The following is a 14307-nucleotide window of genomic DNA, read 5'->3' on the forward strand; positions in this document are numbered from 1 at the left end:
CAAAGGCAGGACATTTTTGCCACGAAGTGAATGTTGTAAAAGCAAACCTCCTAAAACAACTGCGACATTTGTTTTTTCCTCTAATTCCATCCTACTTCAAATTTTTTTACCTGTTTTATAGTACATTATATGGTAAATGAATGCTGCCATTCAAAACTATAAAGCCCCTGTTACACACTGCGATATCGCTAGCAATATCGCTATAATATCACCGATTTTGTGACGTTGCAGCGATATTGCTAGCGATATCGCTGCATGTGATACTTACCTCCGACCCGCTCCCCCGCTGGTTATCGCTGATCGCGCGAGAAGCTGCTGGATCATTCCTCGTTGGTCACTTCCTGCGGCGCTTCCTGCTGTGACGATGAGCGACGCGTGGAGGCGGGCGGGAGGACGCAGGATCGCCGTGTCTGGCAGGTAAGTAGCGACCCTCGTCCCCAGCGATGTCGCTTTTGAGATCTGCCTGTGTGGCAGCTCACTAGCGACCACCTAGCGATGCACCAGCGATCCTGACAGCATCATATCGCTGGTCGGGATCGCTGGTGAGTCGCTAGGTGTAACGGTACCCTAACTCTGCGTACTAAAAAAAGACCCCTTACATTTACTTTGATTGATAAATAAAAAAAAAATTATGGCTTTTGGAAGGCGGGGAGGAAAAAATGCTAAAAATGGCAAAGTCTGCAAAGAATTAACATATACTAATCCCAAATAACGGCATATATTGTAGATGCTATATCTGAGTAAGGTCTCATTCACATGAAAGTATTTTCGGTCTGAGCGCAAAACAGCGGATCCAACTCAGACAAATGTAAGTCTATTGGGCCGTGCACATGTCCAATATTTTCCTTAGAACGAGCCGGTCCTAGGGAAAAAAAATCACAGCATGCCTGAATTGGATACGATCAGCAAATCGCACTTGACCGTGCAAGTCAATGGGTCCATAGACTGGCTGCTCTCAGATGACATCTGAATGTGTTTTGATTTTCACAGACTGGCAAAATGGAGAATTTTTTTTTTTCCATCCTCTCATCTGAGAAAATCAGATTACACTTTGATTTGCAACATTCTCTTGCATGAGAGAATATACGCCGGTGTGACCCTGGCTTAAAGCATGAGCATCATGGAACAAGTAGAAGGTGAATTATCCAAAGCAACCAATCCGATTCCAGCAACCTCCCATTGATATATGTTCTGATGAAACTCGCCCACTAACTTGTCATTCACATTTAAACTGGGAAAGTTTACCTTTTTTATGTGCTTTAACGAGGCATATAAATCATCTGGTTGTAAGGAACCTTAAAAAAAACAAAGGTTGGTTATAAGTTGCTTTATGTGCCAGGGTTCATCACATAGCAAATATTTATAGAGAATTATCGGACACAATATTTCCAGTAATGTGACAAGAAGATTAAAAATGTAAAAACATTGCCCCATAATTATTACTATACTGGCATCTTTTTTTGCAACATTTTACTCCCTTGTGTGACACATTTCCTGAACAATTTGTGTCATTACTTAACCCCTTAATGTCCAATGACGGACACAGTCCATCATCAGACATTTCCCCTGCTTTGATGAGGGCTCCGGCGCTGAGCACGCATCAAAGCCGGGACATGTCAGCTGTTATGAACAGCTGACATGTGCCCGCAATAGGCGCGAGCGGAATCGCCGTCCGCCCGCGCCTATTAACTAGTTAAATGCCGCTGTCAAAGCTGACGGCGTGCATTTAAATAGCATTTCCGGCCGCCGGGCCGGAAATGACGTCACCGCCGACCCCCGTCACGTGATCGGGGGTCGGCGTCATGTTGCCTGGACAACCAGAGGTCTCTATGAGACCTCTATGGTTGTTCCAGGCATATGGCTTTCAGCGCCACCCGGTGGTCGGCGCTGAAAGCACAGCAGTAAATCTGCCACATATGGGCGATCTGCTCATCGCCCATATGTAGCAGAGCCGATCGGGTTGCGCAAGCTTCTAGCCTCCTATGGAGGCTATTGAAGCATGCCAAAAGTAAAAAAAAAAAATGTTTAAAAATAAAAAAAAATTAAAAAAACCTAAAAGTTCAAATCACCCCCCTTTCGCCCCAATCAAAATAAAACCGTAAAAAAAAAATCCCACATACACATATTAGGTATCGCCGCGTTCAGAATTGCCCGATCTATCAATAAAAAAAAAGCATTAACCCGATCGCTAAACGGCGTAGCGAGAAAAAAATTAAAAACGCCAGAATTACGTTTTTTTGGTCACCAAGACATTGCATTAAAATGCAATAACGGGCGATCAAAAGATCTGCACAAAAGTGGTATCATTAAAAACGTCAGTCCGGCACGGAAAAAATAAGCCCTCACCCGACCCCAGATCATGAAAAATGGAGACGCTACGGGTCTCGGAAAATTGCGCAATTTTTTTTTTTTTTTTTAGCAACCTTTAGAATTTTTTTTCACCACTTAGATAAAAGAGGACATAGACATGTTTGGTGTCTATGAACTCGTAATGACCTGGAGAATCATAATGGCAGGTGATATTTAGCATCTAGTGAACCTAACAAAAAAGCCAAGCAAAAAACAAGTGTGGGATTGCACTTTTTTTGCAGTTTCACCGCACTTGGAATTTTTTTCCCGTTTTCGAGTACACGATATGGTAAAACCAATGATGTCATTTAAAAGTACAACTCGTCCCGCAAAAAATAAGCCCTCACATGGCCATATAAACGGAAAAATAAAAAAGTTATGGCTCTGGAAAGAAGGGGAGGGAAAAATGAAAATGTAAAACCAAAAATACCCCTGGTCATTAAGGGGTTAAGGGAATTTCACCAGTACTGGTCAATTTGTAAAAGTGGAATAAAACTGGCTTAATGCTCGAAGACCACTCCTGCCGGCGATTCCCCTGCTACCGCTAATGTCATGTCGAGAGTGCAGCACTTTCTATTCCGCTCTTCTTTGTTGACTTGGTGTGACTGCTGATGTCATGCTGATTGGCAGCTGGCTCCACTCTGCATAACTACGGGGAGCTAGCTGTCGATCAGCATGACGTTGGTAGTCATGCATGCTTGACAGAGCAGCTCGTAAGAGGGAAGCAGCAGAATTGCTGGCAGGAGCAGACAGTGACCACTCTGAGCCAGAGAACACTAGCTGTTCGAAACGCGTCCAGTCTCCTATCAGCAACCTTTCCTCCGGGCATACCGGTCGGGTGTGTTACCAGCCTGTTCATGTTTTATGGAATTCAATAAAGATTTTTTTGGATTTTATTCTTCCAAGCTGGTTCTTTCCTTTCAAGAGAACAGACAGGTGCCTGTCAGTTCTTGAGCCCATAGTAAAAAAAAAAAAAAAAAATCAAATAGTCCGGGACAGCACCTTTAATTGCTGAGTTAGATAAGATGCTCTGACCTGAGTATTTTCCAAGTAAAGACAGAAGTACACTGACTACTGTATTTCTAGTCACTTGTTCCATTTTAGTTTTGGAGGCTGCTTGTATTTCAGGAAAAAGGACTACACCGTTCACATTTTTAATCTCATCTAGTTTTTCTTTTATGCTTCTCATAATCCTAGAAATAACTTTATAATCAAATAACTCCCGACTCATCGGAATATTACTATACACATAGCCTGCAAAGAACTTTATTCTATTTGTCATACTCACTTTGCACATAGGCGTTGACAATCACCAGTTTATCAGAAGTTTCACCCAGATCAATGTGGCATTTATCCTTGTTTGGCTGGTATCCAGGTTTTAAAGCTGTGCAGATATGCTTCAGTATTTCCTTTGCATCCTCTTGATCTTTATTGGCATTTTCCCCCTGAAAAAAAACAGATTTACTAAGTGTTCTGTGGCCGTTTTCCATAATTATTTGCTTTTTAGACAGATGTATTATTTAAAACTGTGCATCATGATCATCACTATATTTTTTTTTTCATTTGTAAAGTTGGTATGGCTTAGACTCGTTCATATGAGTGTAACATACAGACTTGTGCTGCCCCAGTAAACATTAGTGGTGAGTTCTCCTTCAATGGAAGTCTTCAAACAGAGGCTGGACAGACATCTGACTGGGATGATTTAGCGAATCCTGCTTTGAGCAGGGGGTTGGACCAGATGGCCCAGGAGGTCCCTTCCAACTCTACCATTCTATGATTAGACGGCACGCTGACCAATGTAATTCAATAGGATTCTCTTTGGTCGAAAGTTATATCACATGTAAAAAGTGGCAAAATGCACTATTCTTTTCTGAGTATTGGATGAGAAGCGCCTACACAAGCCTATACTTGTGCACAAAAATCTGATTCCATATGGATCATCTATGTAGCATTTGCTTTTTATAGCTACATTACTATTGTTAACCTAGGAAATGCCAGACAGATGTCACATGGAGGTAAAAAAAAAAATGGAAACATGGATGATAACATAGATAAAGAAAATTTCATCCAGAAAAGTCAGATGAATTTAAATACGCCGTCTGACCGCAGCTTAAACTGTAGACACATTAACTATCGTGTAAATACTGTTTTTGCAAAATTATGCCAAATTGTAATTTTCCTTAATTATGTTTAGTTTAAAATTAAGAAAAATAATTTTTTTTTCAATTATTATTTTATTGGGATATAAAAGTGTTTAGTGATTTTCTTTTTCTGCTAAACAGCCACTAGAGGGCATTGCTGGTGTTTGTGTGTTTTTATACAGTGCTATTTGTATAATAACAATTTAGTTTATTTACACATCAAGCGGACAAGCTCCAAAAGTCTCCTCAATTATTTTGAGCAATTGCAACTACTGTATCCGATTATCTGAAAACATTTGCTAGTCCAGAATGGGATTAAATTTATTTGATAAGATTTCTTAATCACTGGTTGCTAAATGATATAAAAATAATTAATCCCTTAACGTTCAATGACGGACACAGTTCGTCATTTTAACGCGTCCCCCCTTTGGTGTGGGCTCTGTCGTTGAGCCCGCACTTTTTCCGGGACATGACAGCTCATCTGATTAGCTGACCATGTTCCCCTAACAGCTGCGGGTGAAATCGCGATTCATTCGCGGCTGTTAACATGTTAAATGCCACTGTCAAACTCTAACAGCGGCATTTAACATGGACGGGCAGGAAGCGCTTCCTTTCCTGCTCCCATCGATGCCCGTGTCACATGACTGCGGTTCGCAGACGGGAGGGCATGACAACACGGGGTCAGGAGAAGACCCCTGTGTTTGTCATTGCTGCATAGTTATGAGCGCCACCTTGTGGTCGGCGCTCATAGCAAGTGAGCATTCCTGATACATAGAGCAGGGCTGCAGCCCAGCTCTATGTATCAGAGGCGATCAGACCAGTTCAGCTTCAAGTCTCCCATGGAGGCTATTAAAGCAAGTAAAAAGTAAAAAAAAAAGTTTTAAAAAATATTAAAAAAATATAAAAGTTCAAATCACCCCCCTTTCGCCCCATTAAAAATAACACAATAAAAAAATTAAATATACACATACTTGGTAAAGACGCATTCATAATTGTCCGATCTATCAATGTAAAAAAATAATCGAATTGGTAAACGGCATAGAGAGAAAAAAATGGAAACACCAGAATTATGTTTTTTGGTTGCTGCAACATTGCAATAAAATGCAATAACGGGAGATCAAAAGATTGTTTCTGCACCAAAATGGTATCAATAAAAATGTCAGATTGGCATGCAAAATAAGCACTCACCCGGCCCCAGATCCCGAAAAATGGAGACGCTACAGTTCTCAGAAAATTTTATACAACAACTTCTGCCACAAATTTGTGCAGAAAAAAGGCCATAGGCAATTGAATAAATCAATAAGACCAATCGTTTATTCACATAAATTCATAAAATATATAACAAGGAAATTTCTCCAAAAATACCAGGTACAAAAGAATTTTTTTATGCGTACAAAAAAACTTTACACATCAAAAAATTGATACTGCAACTTTATATGTATAGCGGAATGATCACAATTTATATTTTGTTTAAAGGCAAGGAAAAAATTATTATGTATAACATGCCAAATGATCAAAGGATCGCACTCAAAATCTTTTTGCAAGTATCATGAAAAAAAGGCGCCGCAATGCCTCAAAAAGAATAGCTCCTCAGTAACAAAATTCAGTTTGCTCCGTGCACAAACCACATGCCATAGAGGCTAACAAAAGAAACATGCTATTCCTTAATTGGGTAATATAAAGTGCTAACAAAATAGTTGTGACTTACATTGATGCAGCTTAAGTGGCCCGTGTACCCGGCTACCCCGAGAGCGCCGTTTTGCCGTACTGGCTTCCTCAACAGGGGGTGTATAGGTCTCAGAAAATGGCAACTTTTTTTTTTAACAAAATTTGGAATTTTTTTTCACTACTTACATAAAGAACCTAGACACGTCTGGTGTCTATGAACTTGTAATGACCTGGAGAGTCAAAATGGCAGATCAGTTTTAGCATTTAATGAACCTAGCCAAACAGCCAAATAAAAATCAAGAGTGGGATTGCATTTTTTTTTTGCAATTTCACCACACTTGGAATTTTTTTCCCATTTTTTGTTACATGACATGGTAAAACCAATGGTGTCGTTCAAAAGTACAACTCATCCCACAAAAAACAAGCCCTCACATGGCCATATGGACTGAAAAATAAAAAGTTATGGCTCTGTGAAGAAGGGGAGTGAAAAATGAAAATGCAAAACCAAAGATACCCCTGGTCGTTAAGGTTGTCCACTACTGTAGCATTTTTGACCTATCCTTAGGATAGGTCATCAATGTCTGATCGGTTAGCGTCTGACACCCGGCTTTCCGCCGATCAGCTATTATCGGTGTCAGCAGTGGCCGCCATTGGCCGGAAATCCTTACGGAGCTGCTCTGTCTTCTGGTAGCGACCAAGGTTGGGTACTGCACATCCACATCCTATTCAAATCAATAGGAGGCATATGTATAATAACCAGTCTCAGCCACTATCACAAGATGGCCAGCTCTGCAAGTGAGTACTTCCGGCTGACGGCCGCTGCCATCGATGATAGCTGATTGGCGGGGTTGCAGGGTGTCAGACCCCTGCCAATCAGACATTGATGACCTATCTTAAGGATTCTACAGTAGTGAACAACCTATTTAATCATTTTACATATACACATACTCTATCCTGGAATCTTATATAAAATATAACCATACCTAGATGTAAAGAGGTCACATAGAAGATCAAAATGAAGGAAACAGAATGTCAAATATGAAATCTATATCCGCTAAGGAAAATTAGTAACTGTTTAAAACTTTTGTCTCTCAAAATTAATAATTGAGCCCAATCAGATGCTACACCGAAGGAACACAAGGACATTACATTTTTAATAGGAATCTACAGATGGCAGTATTGGAATTCTCAATGACAAAACTTTTTTGGGGGCTTTTATTAGCAATTCATAAAGGGCTCCTGCACGCAGTAAACAGTTCTCACTAAGGAAGCAAATAATAAAATGTAAAACACGTGACATTAAATACATCTATAGCTCAGTTATAAGAAGATGAAATGGACAAACAGCGCAGCTTAAACCATTGATGAGAGCAAATAAAATAGTGTATTACCCATGATGAAGTAAACCAAAGTCTCATTCAGACATCAATATTTTTGCATCAGTGTATGTACACCACAGCCAGGCGTGGAACTAAGGCCACGTGAACGCATTGAGTATTTAGTGAGTTTTTACCTCCGTATTCGTAAACCAAATCCAGGAGTGAGTGATAAATACAGAAGTGATGACGTGTTTCTCTGATTGTCCCACTCCTAGTTTTGGCTTACAAATACTGACGTAAAAAAAACCCTCACCAGATACTCAACGTGTGCACGTGGCCTTACAGAAAAAAACTATGATTGAAAGATTGACACCTCTTCTCTGTTTTGGAGACACTCCTGGTTTTGGTATACGAATACTGATGAAAAACTGATCAAAAATACTGATGTGTGAATGAGGCCTAAGAAAGTTCATGTCATGCTTCACACACATATATTACCCATATTTTCTGGTGACGTTTTTCTCACTCTGGTCGTGTCACTGCAGAGCCATACGTTAGTAGTACATACCGGGAAATCTATCAGTTCATACGTCAGACATATTCACAGGGCTCTAGTCACCTGACAGATGCCAAGAGATGCCAGATATTTGTATATTTTTCTACTTATTCTAAGCTATTCTATACAGAGGCATCTTAGGAAAAAAGTTGACCATAAAAAATAGATTTTGTTCGTGGGAGTCTATGGTCTGTATCCTTGTAAAATGACAAACATGCCCCAAACAGGAGGAGGCTCAATATAATGCAAACAGAGCTCAATCAGTGTGATAATTTAATAAGTAGAAAATTATTTCCCAGTGATGTATGTAGTGGAAAAGATAAATGTTATGGAGAATTGTGTGATGTCTTCCAGTTTCAGTGCTGTACTTACACAAATTCTTGAGGATTTTATATTAATCTTCACCAAAGATCCTCTATGTTCTTTTTTGCAACTGACCTACAGAATAAAAAAAGAGAACATAAATGCTGCTGTATGTTTAACTAGAAATAGTTTTCTAAAATGAACCCATACAGAAACATATTCTTTTAATAATAAAATAAACCATGCATTCAATTTACTCTAAAAAATGGCTTTTAATGGTGGAGGTGGTCAACATCTTTAATAAAAAAATACTGCATAGACTTTTATAGGGTGTAATAAGAATGATATTGTGGTGAACATGGAATCAACTATGTAAGGCATCTATGTACAGTGGGGCAAAAAAGTATTTAGTCAGTCAGCAATAGTGCAAGTTCCACCACTTAAAAAGATGAGAGGCGTCTGTAATTTACATCATAGGTAGACCTCAACTATGGGAGACAAACTGAGAAAAAAAAATCCAGAAAATCACATTGTCTGTTTTTTTTTCATTTTATTTGCATATTATGGTGGAAAATAAGTATTTGGTCAGAAACAAGCAATCAAGATTTCTAGCTCTCACAGACCTGTAACTTCTTCTTTAAGAGTCTCCTCTTTCCTCCACTCATTACCTGTAGTAATGGCACCTGTTTAAACTTGTTATCAGTATAAAAAGACACCTGTGCACACCCTCAAACAGTCTGACTCCAAACTCCACTATGGTGAAGACCAAAGAGCTGTCAAAGGACACCAGAAACAAAATTGTAGCCCTGCACCAGGCTGGGAAGACTGAATCTGCAATAGCCAACCAGCTTGGAGTGAAGAAATCAACTGTGGGAGCAATAATTAGAAAATGGAAGACATACAAGACCACTGATAATCTCCCTCGATCTGGTGCTCCACGCAAAATCCCACCCCGTGGGGTCAGAATGATCACAAGAACGGTGAGCAAAAATCCCAGAACCACGCGGGGGGACCTAGTGAATGAACTGCAGAGAGCTGGGACCAATGTAACAAGGCCTGCCATAAGTAACACACTACGCCACCATGGACTCAGATCCTGCAGTGCCAGACGTGTCTCACTGCTTAAGCCTGTACATGTCCGGGCCCGTCTGAAGTTTGCTAGAGAGCATTTGGATGATCCAGAGGAGTTTTGGGAGAATGTCCTATGGTCTGATGAAACCAAACTGGAACGGTTTGGTAGAAACACAACTTATCGTGTTTGGAGGAAAAAGAATACTGAGTTGCATCCATCAAACACCATACCTACTGTAAAGCATGGTGGTGGAAACATCATGCTTTGGGGCTGTTTCTCTGCAAAGGGGCCAGGACCACTGATCCGGGTACATGAAAGAATGAATGGGGCCATGTATCGTGAGATTTTGAGTGCAAACCTCCTTCCATCAGCAAGGGCATTGAATATGAAACGTGGCTGGGTCTTTCAACATGACAATGATCCAAAGCACACCGCCAGGGCAACGAAGGAGTGGCTTCGTAAGAAGCATTTCAAGGTCCTGGAGTGGCCTAGCCAGTCTCCAGATCTCAACCCTATAGAAAACCTTTGGAGGGAGTTGAAAGTCCGTGTTGCCAAGCGAAAAGCCAAAAACATCACTGCTCTAGAGGAGATCTGCATGGAGGAATGGGCCAACATACCAACAACAGTGTGTGGCAACCTTGTGAAGACTTACAGAAAACGTTTGACCTCTGTCATTGCCAACAAAGGATATATCACAAAGTATTGAGATGAAATTTTGTTTCTGACCAAATACTTATTTTCCACCATAATATGCAAATAAAATGAAAAAAAACCAGACAATGTGATTTTCTGGATTTTTTTTTCTCAGTTTGTCTCCCATAGTTGAGGTCTACCTATGATGTAAATTACAGACGCCTCTCATCTTTTTAAGTGGTGGAACTTGCACTATTGCTGACTGACTAAATACTTTTTTGCCCCACTGTAAATGCAAAAATGGATCCCCCCCACTCAGATTCTCGGGAACCGCATTGCTTGGGCCGACAGCTGTAATTTGAAGGGCACCGGCCCACTAATTTCTTCTTGCTCTGTGAGCACGCACAATGAGCTCTGCCGTGCGCCCAAACAATGGTTTTCCTCCACATATGGGGTATCGGCATGCTCAGCAAAAATTGCACAACAAATATTGGGGTCCATTTTTTCCTATTACCCTTGTGAAAATAAAAAAAAAATTAGGTCTAAAGTAAATTTTTTGTGAAAAAGAATTAAATGTTAATTTTTTTTTTACCACATTCCAAAAATTCCTGTGAAGCACCTAAAGGGTTAATAAAATTCTTGAATGTGGTTTTGAGCACCTTGAGAGGTGCAGTTTTTAGAATGGTGTCACTTTTGGGTATTTTTTCACATAGACCCCTAAAAGTCACTTCAAATTTGAGGTGGTCCCTAAAAAAATGTTTTTGTAAATTTTGTTGGAAAATGAAGAAATCGCTGGTCAACTTTTAACCCATAGAACTTCCTAAAAAAAAAAGTTTCAAAAATTGTGCTGATGTAAAATAGACATATGAGAAATTTTATTTATTAACTATTTTGTGTGTGACACCTCTCTGAATTAAAGGGAACCTGTCAGCTGTTTTAGCCGCTATTAGATGCGGCTACAGCCTTTCAGGGCTTATCTACAGCATTCTATCATGCTGTAGATAAGCCCCCCAGGTTCGACCTGCAAGATAAGAAAAATAAGTTTTATTATAGTCACCCGGGGGGGCAGTCCGGTCCGATGGGTGTCGCAGGTTCGGGTCCGGCAATTCCTATCTTCTTGGGACGCAATCCTCCTGCTTGCTTCATCGCTCCCGGCATCACGCTCCTGCGCAGGCGTACTTCTCTGCCCTGTTGAGGGCAGAGCAAAGTACTGCAGTGCACAGGCGCCAGGAAAGGTCAGAAAAGCCCAGCGCCTGCGCACTGCAGGACTTTGCTCTGCCCTCAACAGGGCAGAGAAGTGCACCTGCGCTGGAGCTCGATGCCAGGGAGCCATGAAGCAACAGGAGGACGGCATCGAAAGAAGATGGGAGGCGCCAAACCCGGACCTGCGACACCCATCAGAATGGACCACTCACCCCAGGTGAGTATAATAAAACTTATTTTTCAGATCGGACCGGGGGGGCTTATCTACAGCATTATAGAATGCTGTAGATAAGCCCTGAAAGGCAGCGGCCAAATCTTACAGCGGTCAAAACATGTGACAGGTGCACTTTAAATCAGAGAGATGTGTCACAATGCCGGGCTCTTCAGATAGTAATACAGTAATATATATGTATACATATTTATAATCCATTCATATATTGATTCAAGCTTTTTGAAAGCTGTCTTATTTCATCTGCCGAATACTTTTGCTATGCAGATGCAGTTAGATTACCATTTTCGTATTGAGTGTGTGTGTAGATTATACACAGTACAGACCAGAAGTTTGGACACACCTTCTCATTCAAAGAGTTTTCTTTATTTTCATGACAATGAAAATTGTAGATTCACTCTGAAGGCATCAAAACTATGAATTATCACATGTGGAATTATATAATTAACAAAAAAGTGTGAAACAACTGAAAATATGTCTTATATTCTAGGTTCTTCACAGTAGCCTCCTTTTGCTTTGATTACTGCTTTGCACACTCTTGGCATTCTCTTGATGAGCTTCAAAAGGTAGTCACTGGAAATAGTCTTCCAGCAGTCTTCAAGGAGTTCCCAGAGATGCTTAGCACTTGTTGGCCCTTTTGCCTTCACTCTGCGGTCCAGCTCACTCCAAACCATCTCGATTGGGTTCTGGTCTGGTGACTGTGGAGGCCAGGTCATCTGGCGAGCACCCCATCACTCTCCTTCTTGGTCAAATAGCCCTTACACACCCTGGAGGTGTGTTTGGGGTCATTGTCCTGTTGAAAAACAAATGATGGTCCAACTAAACGCAAACCGGATGGAATAGCATGCCGCTGCAAGATGCTGTGGTAGCCATGCTGGTTCAGTATGCCTTCAATTTTGAATTAATCCCCAACAGTGTCACCAGCAAAGCACCATCACACCTTCTCCTCCATGCTTCACGGTGGGAACCAGGCATGTAAAGTCCATCCGTTAATCTTTTCTGCATCGCACAAAGACACAGTGGTTGGAACCAAAGAACCTCAAATTTGGACTCATCAGACCAAAGCACAGATTTCCACTGGTCTAATGTCCATTCCTTGTGTTCTTTAGCCCAAACAAGTCTGTTCTGCTTGTTGCCTGTCCTTAGCAGTGGTTTCCTAGCAGCTATTTTACCATGAAGGTCTGCTGCACAAAGTCTCATCTTAACAGTTGTTGTAGAGATGTGTCTGCTGCTGGAACTCTGTGTGGCATTGACCTGGTCTCTAATCTGAGCTGCTGTTAACATGCGATTTCTGAGGCTGGTGACTCGGATGAACTTATCCTCCACAGCAGAGGTGACTCTTGGTCTTCCTTTTCTGGGGCGGTCCTCATGTAAGCCAGTTTCTTAGTAGCGCTTGATGGTTTTTGCCACTGCATTTGGGGACACTTTCAAAGTTTTCCCAATTTTTCGGACTGACAGACCTTCATTTCTTAAAGTAATGATGGTCACTCATTTTTCTTTACTTAGCTGTTTTTTTCTTGCCATAATACAAATTCTAACAGTCTATTCAGTAGGACTATCAGCTGTGTATCCACACAACACAACTGATTGTCCCAACACCATTTATAAGGCAAGAAATCCCAATTATTAAACCTGACTGATTTCCGGTGACTACCTCTTGAAGCTCATCAAGAGAATGCCAAGAGTGTGTAAAGCAGTAATCAAAGAAAAGGGTGGCTACTTTGAAGAACATAGAATATAAGACATATCTTCAGTTGTTTCACACTTTTTTGTTAATTATATAATTGCACATGTGTAAATTCATAGTTTTGATGCCTTCATAGTGAATCTACAATTTTCATAGTCATGAATGAGAAGGTGTGTTCAAACTTTTGGTCTGTACTGTGCATGTGTATATATATATATATATATATATATATATATATATATATATCTCTATCTTACTGTGTGTGTGTATATATATATATATATATATATATATATATATTACATAAAGCTCAATGTGGGTGTGTATGACCGTATGTATGCCTGGGATTGGCATCCGCACCGTCGCAGCTACAGCCACAAAATTTGGCACAGTCACACATCTGGACCCCAAGAGCGTCATAGGCTATGTTGTGAGGTGAAATTTTAACCCTGCGCATTCCAATTCACCAAACAATTTTGCCCCTATCTACATAATGGGGAAAAAGTGTATGTATGTATTGGCATCTGCACCGTCGTAGCTACAGTCACAAAATTTTGCACAGTCACACGTCTGGACCCTGAGAGCGTCATAGGCTATGTTGTGAGGCAAAATTTTAATCCCGCGCGTTCCAATTCACCAAACAATTTTGCCCCTATCTACATAATGGGGAAAAAGTGAAAAGAAAAGTGTTGGAGGCAAATTGACAGCTGCCAGATGTGAACAAGGGGGACAGAAAGAATGAGAGTGAAGGCACCAAACAGTACTGTATATACCATACAGTTGCTAAGGTGGGGCCCTGACATGGGATACTCACCACACACGGGGATATGAACACACACACAAAATGCGCCACACACTACCACGTGCTTCAACACATATACCACCCTCAGCACACATTTCACCACACATACACCAACCTCGCCACATAAAAGTCAAAACACAAAAGTGGCCACTCAAAACTCGCCACGCTGTCCCAGAACTGTTTAAAAGATGAAAAATGAGCTGTGATTGGTTGCTATCAGCAACAGTTTTCTTTGTAGACAGTTGTGGTAATTGAGGCCTATTACTCTTATCATTTCTATGGTGTTATCGTCCTTCTGTAAAGCTGGAAATAACACAATTTATTACCGTGCCAACACAGACCACC

The 14307-nt window shown here is 40.8% G+C and overlaps 1 protein-coding gene across 2 annotated transcripts in view; it reads right to left on the minus strand.

Annotated features, from left to right (window-relative positions):
- Positions 1-14307, minus strand: part of PODXL (podocalyxin like) — a 144402-nt gene that overhangs the window by 21428 nt on the left and 108667 nt on the right. For both annotated transcript variants that reach the window (XR_012226712.1, XM_073559903.1), the window contains exons 4-6: positions 8406-8471; positions 3638-3794; positions 1246-1295 (exon numbers count right to left, since the gene is read on the minus strand). Coding sequence is in view for 1 of the 2 variants with exons in the window: in XM_073559903.1 (XP_073416004.1) it covers positions 1246-1295; positions 3638-3794; positions 8406-8471 (273 nt within the window). In the remaining variant the exon portion in view is untranslated. The remainder of the gene's footprint in view (positions 1-1245; positions 1296-3637; positions 3795-8405; positions 8472-14307) is intronic.

The sequence above is a fragment of the Dendrobates tinctorius genome, unplaced genomic scaffold, assembly GCF_039654945.1.
Source record: "Dendrobates tinctorius isolate UK_male_01 unplaced genomic scaffold, ASM3965494v1 ptg000281l, whole genome shotgun sequence".
Classification (NCBI taxonomy): Eukaryota; Metazoa; Chordata; class Amphibia; order Anura; family Dendrobatidae; genus Dendrobates; species Dendrobates tinctorius.